This window comes from Saimiri boliviensis, chromosome 19, assembly GCF_048565385.1.
Source record: "Saimiri boliviensis isolate mSaiBol1 chromosome 19, mSaiBol1.pri, whole genome shotgun sequence".
Lineage (NCBI taxonomy): Eukaryota > Metazoa > Chordata > Mammalia > Primates > Cebidae > Saimiri > Saimiri boliviensis.
In genome coordinates, this window is record NC_133467.1 from 31,202,650 (window position 1) to 31,225,253 (window position 22,604).

The following is a 22,604-nucleotide window of genomic DNA, read 5'->3' on the forward strand; positions in this document are numbered from 1 at the left end:
AGGCCCAAGGTCTGAAATTAAGATACCGGCAGGGCCAGGCTCCTTCTGAAACCTCTAGGGGAGAATCTTTCTGTGCCTCTGCCAGCATCTGGTGGTCTCTGGTGTTCCTTGGATTGTGGCTGCACAGCTCTCGTCTCTGCTCTGTCTTTTCACATAGCCATTTTCTTTGTGTCTCTGTGTGTCCTTTTTCTATTCCTTATAAACATGTACTACTCTCACTGGATTTGGGGATCACCCTAATTCACCCAATATAATCTCATCTCAATCCTTACCTTAATTATATGTGAAAGAGCCCTATTCCAAATAAGGCCACATTCTGACATTCCAGGCGAAGAAGAATTTGGGGGCAGGGAGGACTCTATAGAATCCACTCTAGAGCCTGAGAACCTTCATCTAAACCATTTCTGACCCTCATTCAATGTATGTTTTTATTGGGTTCTAGATAGCACCAAACAGGAAAACTCTTCAGATAGTGCCTAACATTAGCTCAGTGTATCTGTACAGAGGGGCTCCAGGAGATCAGAGTGGAGATGCCTCATGGTGAGGCTGGAGAAGGCCTACTTCTGGAAATGAGAGGAAGGGCAAAGTAAACAAGAGAATAAGTGGCTGTCTTTGAGAGAGAACAGTTTGACATGAATAGATAAAGCAGGCATTTCAGGAGCTGTGTGGCTTGAGGAGAGAACACCAGTCTTGAAATCAGACCTGGATCACTGGTTTCCCAATATCCCAACGATCCCAATATCCTCACATCGTTTAGTTATTTTGACTGATATTTTATAAATATGTGGACAGTATGCCATTCACTCCACCATTTGGATTCTCAGTTATTGTAACAGTGGTGTATTGGTAAATGATTAACAACCAGATGTCTGAAAAAGAATGTATGCATATATGTAAATGAGTGGGTTATAAATGTTGCTTATATGATAATGTATAACACACAATTTATAAAATACAACGTATATTTAAATAAAATGTACAATGCCTTTTATTGTAAATTCCATATAGTCACAGATTCTCACAGGCTGCTTGCTTTCATATTGGCCTAATTCATATCCACAGCCAAATTATGGTTACAACTGACGAAAGGATGTAGTTCCAACGTGAATGTTGGTTAGTGTCTTTTTTCAAGTTAAAGAACTGTGAAACAACAAAACATATGTTGGAACATCACTTGCTCATCAGTGACACTAGTGACTTTTTGCTGAATCAGATGATAGTTTTTGAATATTGGAAAAATGTTCCCTCAGTTTTTAATGCTATTTTCTATGTAAGGGCCACAGTCATGGCACACATCTAAGTTTACTCTGCATCATTATGTTTTCTCTATTACTTTCTTACATCTACAGTCAACAAAACAATCAAGTTCTGATTCACACTGCTTGCTGATTTCCACGGTGTAATGACCAGTTTCAAGCTCCCAACATCATACCATTGAATGCAGAGTGAGGAAGAGAGGTCCAGAAGCACCCATAATCCAGCATTTTTTTTCCACTGTAGAAATATAAAAGATGTTGATTACCTCAAGAACGTAGATATCAGTAATGTCATAAAATAATTAGGAAGCAATGAGCTTTGAGATTTTATTCCTTCTGTTTTTAATATAATTTATTTAATTAAAAAGTTTTTTTTTTAAAGGCAGGGTTTTGCTCTGTTGCCCAGGCTGGAATACAGTGGCTATTCACAGGCGTTTTAGTCCATTCTCACACTGCTATAAAAATACTACCCAAGACTGGGTAATTTATAGAGGAAAATGTTAAATAGACTCACAGTTTCCCACTGCCAAGGAGGCCTCAGGAAACTTACAATCATGGTGGAAGGCAAAGGGGAAGCAAGGATCTCCTTCACATCACAGTAGGAGAGAGAAGTGCAGGCAAGAGCAGAAAATACTGCCTTATAAAACCATCAGATCTTGTGAGAACTCACTCACTATCACAAGAACAGCATGGAGGGGAAGCTGTCCCCATGATCTAATCACCTGCCACTTGGTCCCTTTCTCGACAGCTGGAGATTATGGGGATTACAATTTGAGATAAGATTTGGGTGGGGACATAAGGCCAAGCCACAACAATATGCATGATCATGATTCTGTTCTCACACTGCTATAAAGATACAACAGCCTCAAACTCTTGGGTTCAAGGGTTCCTCATGCTTCAGCTTCCCAAGCAGATGCGACTACAGGCATGTACCACCATGTCTAGCTTAATTGTAAGTTTATATAACTTAATTTTATATGTTTAATAATGGCCATGTTCATCAAGCACCTCATAAGATTCCTGAAAATCTATTTTTTAATTTTTATTAAAAATTTTTTTTTGTAGGCATGTTGTCTTGCTATATTGCCCAGCCTATTTTCAAACTCTTGGCCTCAAGGGTACCTCCCACCTAGGCCTCCAAAAGGGGTGGGGTTACAGGCGTGCCACTGTGCCCATCCAGATTCTTGAAAGTTTAACAATTTTATGAGTTTGTGCGTGCTAGCTTGAGCACACACCACCACTGGGAAGAGTTGTGAAGAGGACAGTTGAGTTCTGGGGAAAGGAAGGAAGAAAACAGTGAGGATAAAGAGCAAGTTCACATATCTCACCTACTTTCATTACCTGAATCCCTGGGGAGGCCCATCACAGAGTGCCTGTAACCTGTTACAATGGACTCTAAAAACTTCCCTATCCCTTCAATTCTCCCTGTGAGCACTGGTTACACTTCCAGTGTCCCATTCGTATAGCTTAACTCATGGAAGAGGCCAGGCTCTTCCTTCTGCCAGTACTAGTTCCTTCTCCTCATGAAAAGTTAGACACAAACTCCAAAATAAAGGCAACTCCCAGAACACAACACAGCCCCAGTTAAATTAAAATGGCTTTTATCTAAAAGACAGGCAATAACAAATGTTGACAAGGGTGTGGAGTAAAGGGAACCCCCAAACACTGTTGGTGGGAATATAAGTTAGTGTAGCCACTGTGGAGAATGGTTTGGAGGTGCCTCAAAACTCTAAAAATAGAGCTACCATATGACTCACAATCTCACTGCTAGGTATATACCTAAAAGAGAAGAAATCAGTATAGAGAAGAGATGTCTGCATTCCCATGTTTATGACTGTGCTATTCACCACAGCCAAGATTGGAAGCGACCTCAGCGTCTATCACAGGTGAATGGATAAAGAAAATGTGGGTACATATACACAATGGAGTACTATTCAGCTACAAAAGAATGAGATCCTGTCATCTGCAACAACGTGGATGGAACTGAAGATCATTATGGTAAGTGAAATGGACCAGGCACAGACAGACTAACTTTACATGTTCGCATTTAGCTAAAAATTAAAACGATTGAACTCACGAGCATAGAGAGTAGAGGGATGGTTATCAGAGGCTGAAGGGTAGTGGGGGTTGAGGAAGAAGTAGGGATGGTTAATGGGTACAAAAAACAGAAAGAATACATAAGAACTAGTATTTGATAACACAACAGTGTGACTATAGTCAATAATAATTGCACATTTAAAAATAACTAAAAATATAATTGCATTATTTGTAACACAAAGGATAAATGTTTGAGGTGATGGATACCCTGTTTACCCTGTGTGATTATTATACATTGCATGCCTCTATCAACATATCTTATATACCCCATACATATGTATACCTACTATGTGCCCACAAAAGTTAAAAATTAGAAAAAAACCCAAAAACAAACAAACAAACAAAAAGCAACAAGGACACTGAACTGGAGGGATGGAGCTCTGGGAGAAGATTTGTCCTACATTCCAGCCCTAGGAGGGAATCCACACACACGGAAGAAGACAAACCAGGAGCATGCGCCACTAAATTATGCCACATTGCACTCACCGGGGTCACAGGGTTTCTTCCACGTGACTTGCACTTGCCCATCCCATCTCTCTGTGACAGTGACACCAGCACCAGACTGCACGTTGAGGTGTTATCTGAAATTACGAAACAAAACAGAAGTAAGAGGTCTGTGAGCTCATCACAATGCAGTCATCTAAGTTCAGCTGTGAACTGCCAAATTTGAGGAGTGGTCCAGCGAAACATCTTTTCTTTGCAGTCCAAGAAGACTTACAGTAGAGAACTGCTCAGAGAATCTGTGACATCCGGTTCCTGGAGACAGCTAAGGAAAGAAGGTGGGGTGCCTGTTTCTGCTCAAAGCCGGGGTATGGCCGCGGTGACTATACAGCTCCTTTCCTGGCTCCCGTAGGCTAAGTGCTTGGCTTCTTGAGAAGCATGCTTCTTGAGAACAAAAAAAGTGATTTAAAGCCTCATGGGAGATGAGCAATCCTCAAGACACACAGAAAAAGTCCCAGTGACACAGGAAGCCGTTCAGGAACCTGCTGGTTCCTGATACATAAATTAGACAGCAGAGGCGCACTGCATGACACAAGCTCACTTCTGCCTGGCGTCTGTCAGCAGCTGTCAGGCTCTGGCCAGGACCCCTTTTTTCTCCTCACTGGCTGATGGATCCCAAGGGACTCTTCTCCTTGACCTTCCAGCTATTTCTCTCCCTGGCTTTTGAGCCAAGCTACGGAACAGGTGAGTGTTCATCTGCCTGAGGTTTTGAGTCCCGTGTTAGCTGCCTGGAATCAGCGTATCCTTGCAGATGAAGAGAAGGTGCAGGGCTGGGGATTGTGCTTCCTCGCCTTACCTTAGGGACTGGCTCTGAGTTTCAACTGCCTCTTTCAAAGAGGAAGGAACATTATAAGTTCCTGGGCCCTTGGGTTTCCAACCCTCAGCCTCACCAGTTTCCAAAGAAATGAGGAGCTCTATGCCAAAGGCTCCGGTCACTTTTCTGAGCAGTTTCACGGTGACAGGCTCTGGTAGAAGTCCTGGTTGAGTGGTTGGTTTTGCATGGACATCCTTCAGGCAAAGACCCAGCCTGGAGAGACTGAGCTGGATGCACTGAGCTCTGGGAGATTATTTGCCCTACATCCCTGACCTAGGAGGAAATTTGTGCACACGCAGGCAGACAAAGCAGCAGCATGGGTCAACAGAAAGCTTTGGCTAGAGTGGGAAGAGACAGTAGAAGTGAAAACTCCAAGTCTTTGGCTGAGAACAGGCAGTGGCCACAGTGTGGTCATACTCATGACTGCTTTCTTGGAAGAGAAGGTCCAAGACAGCAAGTGGGGAGAAGTTGGGATTTCTGGAGCCTAGGGCTGGTTACGGTATGTGGGAAATGCAAATTGGGAACCCTCAGAGAGTAGTTCCAGCCAGAAGGCCGGGCAAGAGCTATTTTTGGATCTGGGCTCTGCTCCTATCTTTCTGGCTGTCTTCTTCCCAAGGCAGACTATTGCTTTCTGTTTAGAAGTATCAGGGATATGACAAAAGGTATTTGAGAAGGAAAAAGCCAAGCGAGAAGTAGACTTCGGGCTGCCTGTGTGAGTGGGGTGAGAATCTCCTTCTGTTTGTTTGTTTAGACAGTGGGAGGTAGCCTGGAGTAGAAGAGACAGCATTACGGACAGGGGGGAAATCCTGAGGTCTAGGGTGTTTTAAGTTTGGGATTTTCGCGACCACAAATCCAATATAGACTTTTCCAGGAAAAGCCCTGAGATATGCCAGGGATGTGTCTTTTACCAGACAGCCAAATGAACAGGACTTGCTCAGCCCACTTTCTTCTGGAATCTGCAGACCTATGACTCGTACCTTCCAAGGTCTAGGAGAGGAGGAACCGGGCTCAGGGCTCAGAAACCAAATCCAACCACTTTAAGTGGTCACAGGGAAAGCCAAGTCTCCCTTGTTGCACCCAATTTGTGACTGCACCATTTTTGGGCACCTCTTGGTGACTGTAAGGAGTGATGGTGCTGAACTGTGAGCTGGACGTTTCCATCTCTGTGCTTGCTAGCCTCTTGGAACACCTTGCCCACAGCATCTTAGGCACTGCTGACCGATAGCTACTCCTGTTGAAGCTCTGGAGGTCAGTGAGAAGCAGCCTAGCCCCACAAGGCAAGTCTATCAATCAGAGGTGGCACGTTTTCTTCTCTGAAATAGTCACACATTTTGTTCAGTGTTTTTATTTTTAAATGCCCACCCTTTTGTGAAACCCCAATAAAACCCAGACAGAAATGCTTGGCAAGTGGGGCAGGTTAGTCATGACAGATTTGCCCAGGCAAGAAGCTTGATTCTTGTAAAACCGGCACCCACTTCCATTCTCATTTCCACTCAGCTCGACTTCTAATTCCCAGTCAGAACTGTAAAAATCACAAAGTCCACATGTTCATTTCCTAAGTAAAGTGAATTTTTCATTTTCCCCAATGAGATTTTTTTAGACTTTGTTTTTTAGAGCAGTTTTAGGTTCACAGAAAAATTGGGCAGAAAGAACAGAGATTTCCCATGTACCCTCTGCCCCATGCATGCATAGCCTGTGGGGGGATTTTATCAATGTCCCCCATCAGGGTGGTCCATTTGTTATCACTGATGGTCTTACCTCCGTGAGTCTTTTTATTCCTCCATGCAGGGCCTCTGCGCCTCCCTCACACGCTCTAGGGGAAGGTGAGGGACAAGTGCGTGGGTTCTAGACTTGGGCTAACCTTGTGTGTTTGGGGGCCCATTCTATCCCCAGATGTCAATCTAGGCACATCTATTTCTCAAAAACGTTGATATTGTGATGTGATGCTGTCACCTTCACTGTCTCCAGCACTGGACTGGAAATCAATCAGGGCTAATTGGTTTTATCCATCGATAGATTTTCAATGATCCCTTTCAGCAACTGTTAAGGGCACATGATGTGCAAGGGTGCAAGGTGTGAGGAAAACAAAATGAGCAACAGCCACTGGCCAGCATCTGACACTGCGTCTGTACCAAGAGCCTGTCCACAGATGTTTGGTGCACGAATAATATTAGTATACACTGCATACTTGTTCTGTAGCAGGCACTGTTCTAAATGCTTTCTGTGTGTCAGTCATTTCATTTTCACACCAACCCTACATGATATGTGTGTATTATTGATACCATGACAACTTTATAAATGAGGACAGGGGCACAGAGTAGTGTAGCAATTTCTTTGTGCTCACATAGTTGTCTGACTCCAGAGACTTCAATGAGTGAAACTGGACAAGACTATGTTTGGGAAGCAGGGGTAGGGGGAATGCTAAAATTTGTATCCAGGTCCCGTGGTAAAGATTAGCATGTGCGATCTATGATTGAAGCATATGAGTTGAATGGAATTGAATTGAAATAAATTGAAGTATAGAAAATTTCAAAAAGTGAGAGACTGATAAAAATCAAAGAAGCATGTAGAGGGCATATAAGAAGTATTTGAGCTGGAATTTGGAAAATGAATACTTTTTCTCATCACGTCAATGTTCATTTAAATTTTGTTAACTAGCTTGTTTATTGATGATCACATCCATAAAACATGTCATGTCTATGAAACTTCAACAGTACAAACAGGTATTTAGTGAAGACTAATCTCCCTTCCATACCTCATACTGGAGGCAACCACTGTGGCTGTTTTTTTGTGTGGCTTTCCAAATGTATAGGTCTTTGTGTTTGATAGATGGGTAGGGGGACTATAGTTAACAATCATCTATCGTACATACCAAAATAGCTGAAAGAGAATAATTCACATGTGCTTAGCATAAAGAAAAGAGAAATACTCAATGTGATATGTATCCTAATTACCCTGATTTGATGTTTACACTTCATATGGGTGTATCACAGCACGTGTACCCTGAAAATACGTACATCTATTATGTGTTAATTTTTAACATGGCAGAGAAGAAATCAAGACTTAAAGATAAAGAGAGTGAGGAAATAAAACTTATCTGGATCTTTCAGTGTCCTGGTGAAGAATACTAGCTTCCTGACGCTTTTTTCATGCCATGATAATTAAATCTGTAGACATTTGTATAGGTAATTGCTCTGATCCAAACGAATAACAAAACTTTTCCCAAGAGGACCAAATGGTTACATCCTGAACAAGGTCCCTAGGCTAAGTGCCCAAGGTGTCACTATCTTCCTAAGCAGGACAGCATAAACTTGTGCCATCATTACGCAACAGGCAAGAAGGAATGTGCCCCAGAACCAGGAGACGAGTCCCGGGACTTGCCGTAAAAGCCAAGACATGTAAGGGACTGTCTGGCTCCTGGGGAGATTTCTTTACCCACTAAAGTGTTGGAGCAAGGAGAATACCTTTAGGAAGGAGAGTGGGGATAGCTGCGTCCTTCCCCTTTACAGGTAGGGAAAATAATTTGTGCTTGTTTCTTACCTATGGAGTGTCTGGTTACTCACATAGAACAATTGACCTTGCTTTTTATCACATCATCCTAGGGGCAAGGGAGGCCAAAGCATTTACTATTTACTGTGAGTCATTTAATAAGAAAATGGACTCTAATCCAGAATATCTCATGTGCAGATTGAGAAGGAGTATTCCATAAAAATCCAACCTATCCAACCTATTTATTTGGGGCTAAGTTTTTAATATTCATTTTTTATTGATTTTATCTCAAATCTGCACATGCAGAGGTAAAGTGTTTCAAGTGTTCAGGAGGAATAACAAGTGGTCCACTGTACCTGAAACCTAGAATTCATATTTAAGGCACTTCCATGTCCTCAGCTGGCAAGTGGGGAAAAGGGTCCCCACCACTTTCCTCCATAACATACCTCTTAGGGATGTTCTAAAGGCAAATCAGAGTACATTCTGATTTTGGAGGGAGAAGAACTTGGACTCTGTGTTGTCATTTGCTCATTCATTCATTCATTCATCCCATTCTGTTTTATTAATTCACTTGGGCAACAAGAATTTACTGAGCTCCAACTATGTCCCAGGTGGGCGTTAGGGATACTGCAGTGAATAAAACAGACACAATCCCTACTGCTGGAAGCTTATAAGAGTACGAGATTACAGGCATTGAACCAGAGTCGAACATGTGATGAGCGATATGAAGGAGTGCATTCGTTGTCCATCGGAAGCCTGTGGCAGGAAAACCCAACCTAAGCCAGGAGTCAGAAAAGTCTTCCCTATGAAAGAGATGTCAAAATGGAGACGAGCAGGATGGAAAGTGTTAGCTAGGCAAGTAAAGGGTGAGAATAGAGTCTAAGTCTAGGGAAGGTACATGCTAATAGTCTAAGATAGACCCAGCAGTGTCAAAAAACCAAAAATAGGACTTTGACTGATGGGGATACAGTTTAAAAAGCAAACCCAGACAAGTTGTCTTTTCTTTCTGAGCCTAAATTTACCAAAAGAACTGTGGGGCCCACGAGTTCTGTTCCTTCTCTACTGAAAGAATGCTGTAGCAAGGTGCTAAAAGCCCATATGGAAGTATCAGGGCTCGGCAAAAAATATAATACAATAAAATAAAAAGGGTTACCATTAGGTAGAAGCCCATCTTGTGAAAGGGTTGGCTAAATCCTACTGTTAATAATTTTTGGTCAAATTCCATAGGCCCATGTGAATCACTCACTTTTCGAAGTAGAATTACCCATGAAGGAAAGTGAGTTGGTGTTAACAGCTACACATGTTTCCTCCCAGACTCTCTTAGTAAACAAGGGCTGACTGAATCACAGACACACTGGAAAACACTCATCAGGTAGTAGGATGTTTCAGGAGCAGGGACGCCACTTGAAGGGTTTTATGAACCACTTTAAAGCCCCCACTTATTTTTCCACGTATGCTTAGGTGAGGGTAATCTCAAGTACCCCCTCCAGACCCCGACACTCACATACTCAGGCATTGCGTCATCATTCTTGATGTGGGTTGTGGGGTGTAAGGGTCTCTTCCTGATGAATTTTTGGTTTCACTCCTCATGACTGAGTATGCATAAACCACTCAGCCTCTCTCATCTGTCCCTCCCTTTTCCTCTTTCTCCTTCTGTTTTCTTTCTTTTATTTTTTCTTTGATTTTTTTGGCCATCCCCTACCTCTCTTATATCCCCCTTTCTCCTCCTGCCACCAACTCCAAGCTCTGAAAGCAAACAGGGTGCAAAGAGTCTGCAGGGTTAGGTGGGAAAGGGTGCATGGGACCCGTTGTAGGGAGTGGTGGTGTTGGGTTATGGTCTGAAAATGGAAATCTTTATTCTTTTTTTTCTCCCTATCAAAGTCGGCCTTAAAAATCAACACTATGCTAGCAATTCTTAATCTTGTTTTGAATCTCAGATCTCTTTAAGAGATGGCATTTATGGATGTCCTCCCAGAAAAATATACATATGCTCATCTACACAACTTTTTATACAGAAGTTTGGAAATTCATACTTGCACATACGGCTCTAAATTTTTTCTCATTTCTTTATACATAGAAGTTTAGGTTCAGGATTCAAGAGGTTACTCTCTTAGGTACTATGCCTACACTTCAGGTACATGGCCACCAAAGGGGTCACATTATCTAGACCTTCAGGCATCTGTAAGTGAGGCTGGAAGAAAATCCAACATGTTTCCCAATTTATTAATGTAAAAACAACCGCCACCACAATAACTATAATGCTCCTCATCTCATCAAGCAGCAGGGGAGAGCACTCTGTTTTAAGGTTAATATATTAGCAATATTTTAAAAAACAAGTGCCTAATTGCCTTTCTCACTTTTCCTTAACAATTTATGAATTTCAACCACTCGAATCCTGATTTTAGCCCAGGTAGACTGTTTTTCTTCTTCCTCAATCACTGAATCTTCAATCTACTGTTAGCTGAGCTCTTTACTGAACAATGTTGGGATTTCAGGGTATTTTGGTAATGAGAATTGGCCAATGCGTCCAATTTTCCAACTGCTCATCTTAGCCACAAGTTAGTTGTCAAAGAGTCTCTTCTAGGTAGCTGCATTACTTAAGCTGATGGTTCTATTTTACTCTTCTGACTTTCTTATCAACTAGTACAATCTATGCTCTCTTTGAGTCATGGGCTCCTTCTTTTATGAACACTAGCTTACGGTTACGTTCAGTTATATATATATATATATATATATATATATATATATATATATACACACATACACACACACACACACACACACACACATATATATATATATATATATATATATATATATATATATATATATATGTTAGACAAAGCTAAATAAGAGGCTTTGGTCAGGTAATATGGTTTTCATAAATTGAACAGATGTTTATTAAACGCCTCCTATGTGACAAGCACGTGGTAGGTCCTGGGGTCAAAATAGTGAACAAAATGAAGTTCTTCCTCTTGAGGCATTTGCAATTCTATTGGGAGAGACAAAAATAAAACTAACAAATATATAATATAAGGCAGTGATAGTGCTGAAATAAACAGAAAGCTATTTTAGAAAGACGGTCAGAGGAGACCTCTCAGAGGAGATACTGTTTTGAGCAGATACCTAAAATAAAGTGAAAGAATGAGCTATTGGCCTGGTGCGGTGGCTCACACCTGTAATCCCAGCACTTTAGGAGGCCAAGGCAGGTGGATCACGAGGTCAGGAGTTGAAGACCAGCCTGGCCAAGATGATGAAACCCCATCTCTACGAAAAATACAAAAATTATCAGGGCGTGATGGCAGGTGCCTGTAATCCAGCTATGGGAGAGGTTGAGGCAGGAGAATTGCTTGAACCCAGGAGGCGGAGGTTGCAGTGAGCCGAGATTGTGCCACTACACTCCAGCCTGGGCAACAGAGTGAGACTCTGTCTCAAAAAAAAAAAAAAAAAAAAAAAAAAAAAAAAAAAAAAAAAAAAAAAAAACAGAGAGAGAAAGAAGAGATTATCCAGAGAGAGGAACACCAAACCAAAAGCTCTGAGATAGGAATGTGCTTGGTGGGCTTAAGAAACAGCCAGGATCCCATGTGCCATGGGGCAGGAGTGGAGTTGGAACAGTGCTAGGGACTGGGTCTGCAGGGCCTTTGAAGCCATATCAATAATATACTATGGTTTTATTCTATCAGTGCCAGAAAGCCATAGAAATATAAAAGCAGGAGAGAGACAGAATAGGACAATCTTTTCTTTTAGGTTTTAAAAGATTACTCTATTCATCGTATGAATGCAGGGAGATCAGCTGGAAGAAGACAGCAGTACCCAGGGCCTGGTATGATGGTGGTCAAAATGCAGGAGGTGTGAAGGGCTCAGATACCAGACATACTTTGAAGTCAGAGCCAGGAGGATTTGCTGTTAAAATGAGTGTGGAGCATGCGAGAAAGAAGGGAGTCAAGGATGTTTCCAGTGTTTTGTCCTGAGAAACTGGCTGAATTACAATGTTTGCAGAAGGTGTTTTGGAATCAAGACTTTGTTTGCTAAGTTGGAAATGCCCTTTGGACCTCCAAGTCCTGTCTTGTGTAGGCAGTTGGGAGTACAGTGATGGGTTTGGTTGGGAGATATAACGCAGTAGCATTCCGGAAATATGTCAGACTGTGAAACTGGCTGAGAAACCGGATGAGTGTGGATGAGGAAGAGAACTCTGAGGAATGGGATGCTCCAGTGTTCAGAGGTCTGGAAGAGCAGAAGGTTCCTGCCAAGAAGACTGAGCAGAGGCAGCCTGTGGGATAGGAGAAAAACTGGGATAGTATGGTGTTTACTGAGCCAAATGAAGACAGCATTTCAGGAAGAAATGAGTGAACTATGTCAAGTACCCCTGAGAAAGCAAGTAAGATAAGAACTTTGACTTGGCTTTGTGGAGTAGACAGTGACCCTGACAAAGGTGGTTCCAGTGAGCAGTAGGGAAGAACACCTGTTTATAGTGGGTCCAACAGAAAATGAGTCTGGACATGGGGAAAGAAATCATAAACACACATTAAAGCATTTGCTGTAAAGGAAAACAGAGTAATGGAGAGGTAGCTGGGGATGGACCTAGGATCAGGGGAGAGATGTTTAATATAAAGGAAACTACAAGTTAACATTTTGTGTATTGATGGAAATAACTTAGTAAAAGAACTGACAACACGGAGGACGCAGGCAACTGCTCAAACAAAGCCTTGAAGTAGGTGAGTGCTCCGTGGAGGAAGAGGCTGGCCTTAAGTGGGAATGTAGACCATCCATCCAAGTACGTAGGTTTATTCAGCGCTGGTAATAAATGGAAGTTCTCTTTTTGTTTCTTCTGTTTTATTTTTCAGTGAAACAAAAAGCAAAGTTGTCACCTAAGAGATGAGAGGGAAGGCAGGTTGTGGGTTTGAGGAGAGAGGAGGTGTTAAATAATCAGCAGCAGGATCCCTTACAGTGGTTTGAAAGGCTTTTGGTTTTTTGGGTTTTTTTTTTTTTTTTTTTAACCTTGTTGTTGGCTCAGCTTTTTTGAAAAAGAGACATACAGTAATATCTCACTATCGACATTATTAACTATCTCAGGGTGTTTTGTAGAGACAGCATCCCACAGTTTGAACATGGGCTTTCCCCTTCCTGACTCCACATTCCTTGGATTTTTCTGTTTTTCTCATGATCTGAAATGATTCCTGGGCTCATGAACTCAGAATCACTTTCGTTTGCTCTCCATCCTTCCTCCTATATATTCAATGGTGGAAAAAACCCTGGGAGAGGAATTAACAGACCTGGATTCTAGTCCTGTCTCTGCCACTTGCTAGTTAGGGAAGCCATTTAACTTCTCTGTGCTTTTTAGATGCCAGAACCATAAATCTGAGTTGATAAAGACCCAGTGCTCTAGTTACTCTATACAACTCCATCCTAAGTAATTTTAAGATTTCTATGGAGAGTTTTGAAATATTGAGAATACAGTGGGGAACCTCGTGGCAGTCCTTACAGACCACAAAGGACTTGGCAACCCCAGGGATAGCTCAAGAGGACGAGGAAGAGCCTCCAGTCTGTCCTTCCTGATCCACAGACACGATGTTTATGAAAGGCCTTAATAATAAGGGACTCTCCTCTCCCTCCCACAGGTGGGCGCATGATGAACTGCCCAAAGATTGTCCAGCAATTGGGAAGTGATGTGCTGCTGCCCCTGACGCATGAAAGGATAAATACAAGCATGAACAAAAGCATCCACATTATCGTCACAATGGCAAAATCACTGGAGAACAGTGTCGAGAACAAAATAGTGTCTCTTGATCCATCCGAAGCAGGCCCTCCGCGTTACCTAAAAGACCGTTACAGGTTTTACCTGGAGAACCTGAGCCTGGCTATCCGGGAAAGCACGAAGAAGGATGAGGGGTGGTATTTTATGACCCTGGAGAAAAATATTTCAGTTCAGCGCTTCTGCCTGCATTTGAAGCTTTATGGTAATAATGGCGGCTTCCCCAGTCCACACTAGAGGGGCAAAGTGCTCCTTTGACCAAGGATTTAGGTCTCTCTCAAAAGCAAAGGGTATTCAGAATTGGAAGTGACTTGAATGATCTTCTAATTCAAGGGTATTTAAACTTGTTGCTTGGAAGACGTTGACATTAAGGTTGATTTTTTTTTTTTTTTTCCAAATTGAACATTGATGGTATCTGATTAAGCATTAGTTACTCCTACTCCAATTTCCCAAAGAAAAGGGGGCCAGCTCCCTGTGGACTGGAGGGCCTATATCTTCAAGAATCTTGGTTTGCAAATAAGATTTTATTTGAAAATAGGATTTTTTTTCTGATTAAAAAAATTGAATACCACAGATGAAACTCAGCCTCTCTCATACACAAAGACACTGAAAGCTAGTGAGAAGCGGTTAGCACATTTACACACATTTGTGTAGGTGTTTCACTGCACTGGGGTTCTGGATAAAGAAGGCTGAAATCCAGCCCACATGCCACCTGTTAAGCCCTGCATTCCCGTACCAGATCACACCTACCTGGTGGAAGAAGTGCCTTTTCACATTTAAACAAAGGCTTTGGTTATGAAGTCTCTTAGTTGCTGTACTTAAACTAGGAACCAGGTCCACCTGAATCCAAGGCCAGTGGTTTTCTGAGCCTCTTTAACTGCCAGTCCCTCTTGAGTGCACTCAGGGATTGTGTCTCTTAGACCCAGAGGCTCATCTGAATTTCCAGGGGTCCTGATAGCCATGTGGGGCTTTTCTGCTTCTTCAAAATGACATCCTTATCTCTGGGGCTAGGACAGGAATTCCCACCTAACTAGCATTTGTTTGAAATTCTCAAGTATCTAGAGGGAAGGCAGCAATACTTTCACACGCCCTCCCTCGCCCCGGCATTTCCTTCCTTCAAACAGTCCCTGCAGAATTCCCATGGCGCTCCCCTAGGCACTTGAGAGTCGCTCCAACAGTGACTCCGGGGCAGGATTGCCATGAGCCTGGAGGCTGCACAGGAGACATTTTCCAAAACAGTGTGGATGCCATGCATTCCATCCTTTTGTTCCTAGTTTCCTGTTTTTGTCACATCTGTGATCAAATTCTTACTTTGGAAAATGTGGCCTCTGCAAACCTGGCATCAAGCCAAGGGAAGAGTTTAGATTTCGCAGTAAGACAGTTCTAGGTTCAGATCTTCACCTGGCCACTTAGAAGCTGGGAGATGTAAGACATTCCACCTCCCTGGGACTTCGCTTTCTCATCTATAAAATGGGAATAATTACAACTACAGTTATAATTGTTGAGAAGGTTTTAAAAGATGATAAATGAGCACTGTGCTTGTCCTATAATAGTTGCTAAATAAGCAAGATTTTACTTTTTAGCCGGCCTATTTCATGGCCTTAGAGTGGGATAGACTGATGGGGCCTATGGTTATCATTGAGGACCTAACTCTATCTCAGACACACAAAAGCACTTGCTACACACCCACCCACTCACCCATGCACAGGTATGTGCTTGCACATGCCCATGCACACACACATGCATACACATACACACCCGCCCACACACATCACTATAGATGAAATCCCACCACCAAAAAGTCATTCTTTTAGTTCTGGGAAGTAACAACATAAGCCAATTAAAAACCATAGTGGATTAGTTGACAGCAAACTCCACTGACAGGAGACAGGAGAATAGCAACCCAGGTCAAGAACATCAGTAAGGGCGAATGAGGCCCTAACAATATTGGTAGAAGGGGCCTAAAAAGCAAATTCTTCTTTTCTATTTTATCCCAAGGTGGTCTTAGAAAGGGTGTAGCGGGCCATGAGAAACAGTGTGAAGCAATAGCGTCCCCGCTAGAAATAATTCACACTGAGGGGGCGGGAGAATGCCATTAGTCTGTACTTTGTCCTAACAAAAAGGTCAAGTGAGAATTCCCAGGGGTTCATTTCAGTGATGGCTCCCTTCCTCCTACTCCTGACAGAGCAGGTCTCCACTCCAGAAATTAAAGTGTTAAACAAGACCCAGGAGAACGGGACCTGCACCTTGATACTGGGCTGCACAGTGAAGAAGGGGGACCATGTGGCTTACAGCTGGAGTGAGAAGGCGGGCACCCATCCACTGAGCCCAGCCAACAGCTCCCACCTCCTGTCCCTCACCCTCGGACCCCAGCATGCTAAAAATATCTACGTCTGCACTGTGAGCAACCCCATCAGCAACAGCTCCCAGGACATCGTCCCATGGCTCAGATGCAGGAAAGACCCCTCAGGTGAGTGTGCTGGTGGCAGCCTGTGTGCCACCTTAATGAGCATGGGCTCAGTCTTCACCTGGCCCAGTTGCTCTCCAGCCATGGAATTCACCTTAGTAACAATACTTCACATATTCTTTATAGTTTGCAAACGTTGTCTACGTGCATTTAGTGAGCTCGCTCTCACGTTGACCAGGGTGGCATTATTATGCTCAGTTCACAGTTGAGGAAACTGACAGGAAATGATAGAGCCAGACCAAGAGCCTAAGACTCCACAACATAGCCTTCTTCTCTGCCTCTTTTCTGGGCTCCAACCTGCAAGGTTGGCTGGGTGAGGTGGTGTAGGTGGGGGGTCTGGCTCCCAAGTCTATGTCCTACTAATGCTGGGGCAGTTCGACCCCATCAATAAGTATTTATTGATCACATGCCTGATACGAAACGGTGAATAAATATGATACGTGATCTCTAACAATTCATTGTAAAGATAAGATATAAAACATTTGCTCAATAGTGAAGTACAAGATATAATGAAGGGCCTTGTTTCATGGAATGGACTGTGAATCCCATAGCAGGATCAGAGGAGTCAGAAAGAGAGACTAAGAGTTGGACTGTGAAGTTTGAGGAATAATGATAAATTGCATAGCGCTTTATCATTAGCAAAGCACTCTCGACTGTATAATCTCTTTTGATCCTCACAATAACCTTGCCAGATAGGTGTTATTATACTTTCATTTTACAGATGAGGAAATTGACGTTCATAGCATTTAAGTATCCTCCTCAAGCTTTTTAAAATTGTAAATAGCGGAGTTAGCCCCTAAACCTAAATCTTCTGACTGTTCTTTCTCTAGAAAGAAAAGCGTCATTATTCTGTCAGCAAAAGGAAGAGAGAACTTATTAAGTAAGCCTATCTAACCGCTTGGATACAGGCTAGAACACAGGCCCTTTTCACCGACAGATCTTGTGTCCCTGCCTCAGGCAGGCTCAGGGACAATAGGACCAGGGTGCTTGCTCTGCAAGGCATTGCTTACACCCGGACATTCTCCTCTCTGCATCCACTGGGGGTACATACAATGGGTCTTCTGCCCACAGTAGCCATGGTGCCCATGTGGAGGGCTTTCCCAGTTGGTCATGGATGAAGAAGGGACCGGGGAATTCAGCCAAGTAATGCCCTTCCACATAGATAGCACTGCCTGTCACAGAGACTCTCCTGGAGTATTTCCAGATAGACTGCTGGGAAATCCCACCTGGCCTCCTGTGTGCACCTGGGAGTGCTTTAGTGAGTCTAACCCACTGCTTATGTTTCTTCCCCAGCCATTTCATAGCCAGAGTCCCCAATCTGTTCACTTACTGGCTGTGTCTGGCTGCTTGCCCACCTTGCATACAAACCACATTCAGAGGCTAATCCCCAGTTCAGAGTGCTCTCCCCACCCACAGCCATTTAGAAGGTGCTGGCAGGACAAGCACGCAGTGCAGCATAGGGGGTGGCTTACAGAATGTGGCTCCGGAAGTTCTAGAGCCAGTGCTGCCCTCTCTGCTTACAAGGGTAAGTCCCTCAACTCCTCTGAAATTTAGATTCTTCATCTGTAAATAACAGCTGGTGAGTCATTATGGTTTACTAAGTGCCAGTTATGTGGTATCTCAGTCAATCCTCACAGAAACAAAATAATATGAACAGTATTAATATCCCACTTCACAGATGAGGAAACAAAGCTATAGAAAGGTTATGTAAGGTCACACACAGAGCAAGTGATGGAGCTAGGCTGTCCGATTCTGGAAGCCTTATAGGTATTGATAATGCACCTCAAATGCCTTATAAACCATAATGAAAGTGTAATTTTTATTATAAAGACTACACAACTACAATGTATTTTTAAAATTTAAATGAGGAAGCAGTAGCCCTTACCTCAGCACAGCCCTCTCTGGGTATAGCTGCACTATAAGAGTGCAAAGACAGGACACTGAAGATTTTACCCTGGCCTATCCCAAAAAACGGGCAGAACTTTCTTCATACTCTTCGATGTAGTTTAAAAAGAATTTAGTCAGTGCATACCAAAGTGTTGGTGGGCCATGAAGCTTACACGAAGGACACTTGGCTCAGGACGTTCTGAGAAAACACGTGAAGATGCGCTTACCCATCCAGCCACTCTGAGGACCAAATATACACCAGTGGGAACCAGATTTACTGAGTAGGAAGCAGGGTCTTGCGAGGAGCGGTGGGACAGGAAGCAGCAGAAACCTGGTACCACAGGAGGGGCCCTGTCAATTAAGAGAACTGTCCAGCCGTTTCTCTCTCTTGGTTCTCTGTTTCGTCCTCTGTAAAATGAAAAGGGCGAACAAGCGAAGTCCCTCCCAGAGTCGACAGTCCTTGATTCAGTGTGTCTGTGTGTGTGTGTGTGTGTCTGTGTGTGTGTGTGTCTGTGTGTCTGTGTGTTTGGTGTGTGTGTGTGTGTGTCTGTGTGTCTGTGTGTTTGGTGTGTGTGTGTGTGTGTGTGTGTGAATAAGAACGCAAATAGAGGCTTGCCACTGTGTACGGGTTTGCTAAGGCTGCTGTAACAAAGGGCCACACACTGACTAGTTACTCGCACAAAGGACCGAGTGGCTTCAACCTTCAAAACGTATTGGCTCTCGGCCCTAGAGGCCAGAAGTCTAAAGTCAAGGTGCCCGCAGGATTGTTTTTCTCCGAGGGCTGTGAGAGAAGGATCTCTCCTAGGTCCCTCTCCCTGGCTTGCAAATGGCTGTCTTCTGCTTGTCTCTTCACATCATCTTCCCACTGTGTGTGTTTCTGTGTATTTCGCCTTCTTCTAAGGACACCAGTCACATTGGATTAGGGCCACCTCTCTTAGTTTGCTAGGGCTGCTATAATAAAGTACAACGGATTGGGTGGTTTAAATAACAAAAATTAAATTTTCTCCCAGTTTGGGAGGCTGGAAGTTTGAGGTGTTGGCAGGTTTGGTTTCTTCTGATGCCTCTCTCCTCAGCGTACATATGGCCACCTTCTCACTGTGTCCACACCTGGTCTCTCCTTCGTGTGCTCACACCCCGGTCTCTCTCTCTCCTCTCTCTTTTTCCCGGTGTCTCTTTGTGTGTCCACATTTCCTCTTCTTTTTTTTTGAGACGGAGTTTCACTCTTGTTACCCAGGCTGGAGTGCAATGGCGCCATCTCGGCTCACCGCAACCTCCGCCTCCTGGGTTCAGGCAACTCTCCTGCCTCAGCCTCCTGAATAGCTGGGATTACAGGCACGCGCCACCATGCCCAGCTAATTTTTTGTATTTTTAGTAGAGACGGGGTTTCACCATGTTGACCAGGTTGGTCTCGATCTCTCGACCTTGTGATCCACCCGCCTCGGCCTCCCAGAGTGCTGGGATTACAGGCTTGAGCCACCGCGCCCAGCCAATCTTGCTTTTCAAAGAGAAAATCCAGTGGTGTAGAGAACAGACTGGGGCAGAGAAGAAGGGGAAGAAAGGGGAACTGCCTTCTGGGGGCCATGATTGCAGTCATCCATCAGAACTGATGAGACCTGAGCTGAAGCAGCAACTGTCAGTTAAAAACTTTTTTTCCAGCGCACACAAAGGGAAATTCCAGCCTTGGGATGAGAGGGTGGGGGTCTGAGGGTTTATTAGAAGTTGCTTCACCATCTGTCATCAGGACAGTGATTTTAAGACATTTTTCATTTTCATTAATGAAAACCTCCCTGTGGTTAATGATGTGATGAGACGGAATGCAATGTGATGTCAGCACTGTCTCCTGACAGGACTGTTAAACAGTGCAAAAATGTCTATGTTCCTTGAAAGCTTTTTCTTCAAGTGACATTTGTCCAGGTCATATATTCGTCTTTGTTCCAATCCCCATTTCAGTGTTTTAATGTCTATCACAATGAAGCATCTTTATAGCAAAGTCCAAAACCTAGGGAGCCGTGTAGTACTCTGGCTAGGTCATGTGAAGCCAGTGGATGGGGGTCAGCTCTGGACAGTGTGTGACTTGCTGCCATCCTCAATGACTGTATTCTGAAATAGATATGGTTGTGCCAGAATGAAGGAATCTAAAAAGCAATGCCCCTAGAAGCTCATCTTGAAGAGAATCTTTTTCAGTAGATGAGCACAACGCTGGCTCAGCATGTCTGAGTTAACTCAGTGAAAGAAAAGGCTGGCACCTCCCAGTGAGCTCCGGAGGCTTCCCCTCTCTAACAAGGTCATTTCTTCAAATAGGGAGTTCCCATTGTTTCAGAGTCACTTAGATGTTCCAAGCACAAAGACAGGTCTCTTTCCAGGGTCTTCGAAATTTAGCGAGCCTAACAGTGGTGGAAAGAAGAAGCCTGGAAACTTCCCACGGCTCAGAGCCTGGTCGTGTTGCCACACCCACCACAAGGGAAGCTGAGACACGTCTTTCCTAGCTAGGCAGCCTATACCCAGACAAGACTCGTGTTACCATGAAAGCATGAGAGAAATCACATTCGAGCACAACCGGTAGCTTCTGCGATGCCGGGTGGGATAGGCAGGTTGAAAGTGATTTTTTCTGGAAGCTGTGAGCTCTGGAAAAATGTTTACTTGTATGGTCCCAGACCTTAAATTAGCAAATGGTTCATGAGCATCCTTCCCCACCCCCAATTCTGAATGGAAACTGCCACCAACAAGAATGTGTATCTTGAAGATGGAACCTTGCTGACAGAACCACATGAAAGGCAGGAAGGAGCTCCGGCACGCTCCCACCGTTACGCTAACGTCGCAGTATCTCCTGGGTAAACTACATTTGTTTCTCAGATTCTTTTTCATTTTCTTCTTCATCTTCCTTAAAAAAAAAAAAATAAGATTTGGGGACTTGAGAGAGAGACACGCTTTTGTGTTTCTGTGACAACAGACATTCAGAGACAAAAAAAAAAAGCTCTCTAGCTTTTTGCTTGGAGGTATGACTGAGTGCTAAGTTATCATGTTTAAACCACAGCCAATAGTGGAAGGGCCCCAGGTGGAGACTCGAGCTAAGTATTCTTCTCAAATGGCATGTGAGTTCTTGACCAGCGTGCTCAGCCGCCTCTAAGAGCTTTGGGAGTGGGGGGAATTCCAAACCTCTGGTTCAAAAATGCTCAGGTAGCATCTCTTTGTGAACGAAGGAGACAGGAGCTTGTGGACCCCAGGACAATTCTGATTTCTCAGCATCACCATCCAGAGAGGCCTCACCACATGACTGAGCAAAGAGAGGAAGAGCTGGAGCTTCTGCCACAGGAAATGGTGGTTTGAAAATGGGAGCACAGGTGTCGCGCTGATGGCACACACACACACTTGCCTCCTGGCTCCATCTTGTTATTGTAGCGTATAAGCCAAGTGGGTTACTGCTCCTTTGCTTTGATTCCTGCCTTGGGCCATTCAGCAGGCCATCCTGCATTCCTTCTGGTAATTTTTAAACAAAAAAGTACATAGCAGTCTTTTTCCAGATCCATTTTTGTGGATTCTAATTTAACTTAGTTCATCAAGTGCATATTGAGTGACCTGCTGCCCTGTATTGTTTCGGGCAGAATGGAGGACACAACTAAAGAATAATGTGCAGGGCCTACCTTCACGGAACTTGCAATGGAAGTGGGACTTCTGTATCTTACTAGGTAGAAAAAGATAATATTTAAAGACGTATTATAATCAAGGCACTGCTACTAGAATTCCTCTTTGAAAAGGAACCGTGTTTATTTAGGATAGTACCTTAATGAATGCCGGAAGGCAGGTGGAGACCCCCGGGGAATCTGCGTGTGGGTTGGATGGTTCGGTATGAGAAAGAAGGAAGATGATGCTTGTGCAGAAATGGGAAGAGAAAGAGAGGGTCTGGGCCTGCTAGGTGATGAATCTGCCTGGTTCACAGTGGAATTTGCTCCCTGGGACCCTCCAATCTTCAGTAGAGGACTTAAACCCACAAGATTCTTGGTGTAGGTTTAAAAATTTTTGTTTGTTTGTTTGTGGAAACTGGTTGTATTAGTCTGTTCTCACGCTGCCAATAAAGACATACCTGAGACTGGGTGATTTATAAAGAAAGAGGCTTAATTGGCTCTTGGTTCCACATGGCTGGGGAGGCCTCTCAATCGTGGCTGACGGTGAATGAGGAAGACAATCACATCTTGCATGGCAGCAGGCAAGAGAGCTTGTGCAGGGAAACTCCCACGTATGAAACCATCAGATCTGAGACTTATTTGCTACCAAAAGAACAAACAGCATGGGGGAAACCACCTCATGATCCAGTTATCTCCACCTGACCCCACCCTTGACACA

General features: G+C 43.6%; 1 protein-coding gene and 1 long non-coding RNA gene across 4 annotated transcripts in view; one reads left to right on the forward strand and one right to left on the reverse strand.

Moving 5' to 3' along the window:
• Positions 1-989: 989 nt before the first annotated feature.
• On the reverse strand, positions 990-4,343 carry LOC141582316 (uncharacterized). Its single transcript, XR_012515185.1, has 3 exons — positions 4,072-4,343; positions 3,840-3,934; positions 990-1,494 (listed from the first exon to the last, which is right to left on the reverse strand). It is a non-coding gene; the product is annotated as an uncharacterized LOC141582316 (long non-coding RNA).
• SLAMF1 (signaling lymphocytic activation molecule family member 1) overlaps positions 3,888-22,604 on the forward strand; it is a 38,101-nt gene continuing 19,384 nt past the window's right edge. For 2 of the 3 annotated variants that reach the window (XR_012515184.1, XM_003937956.3), the window contains exons 1-3: positions 3,888-4,538; positions 13,776-14,114; positions 16,095-16,379. Coding sequence is in view for 2 of the 3 variants with exons in the window: in XM_003937956.3 (XP_003938005.1) it covers positions 4,463-4,538; positions 13,776-14,114; positions 16,095-16,379 (700 nt within the window). In the remaining variant the exon portion in view is untranslated. The remainder of the gene's footprint in view (positions 4,539-13,775; positions 14,115-16,094; positions 16,380-22,604) is intronic. The other variant, XM_074390230.1, reaches the window with a different exon arrangement.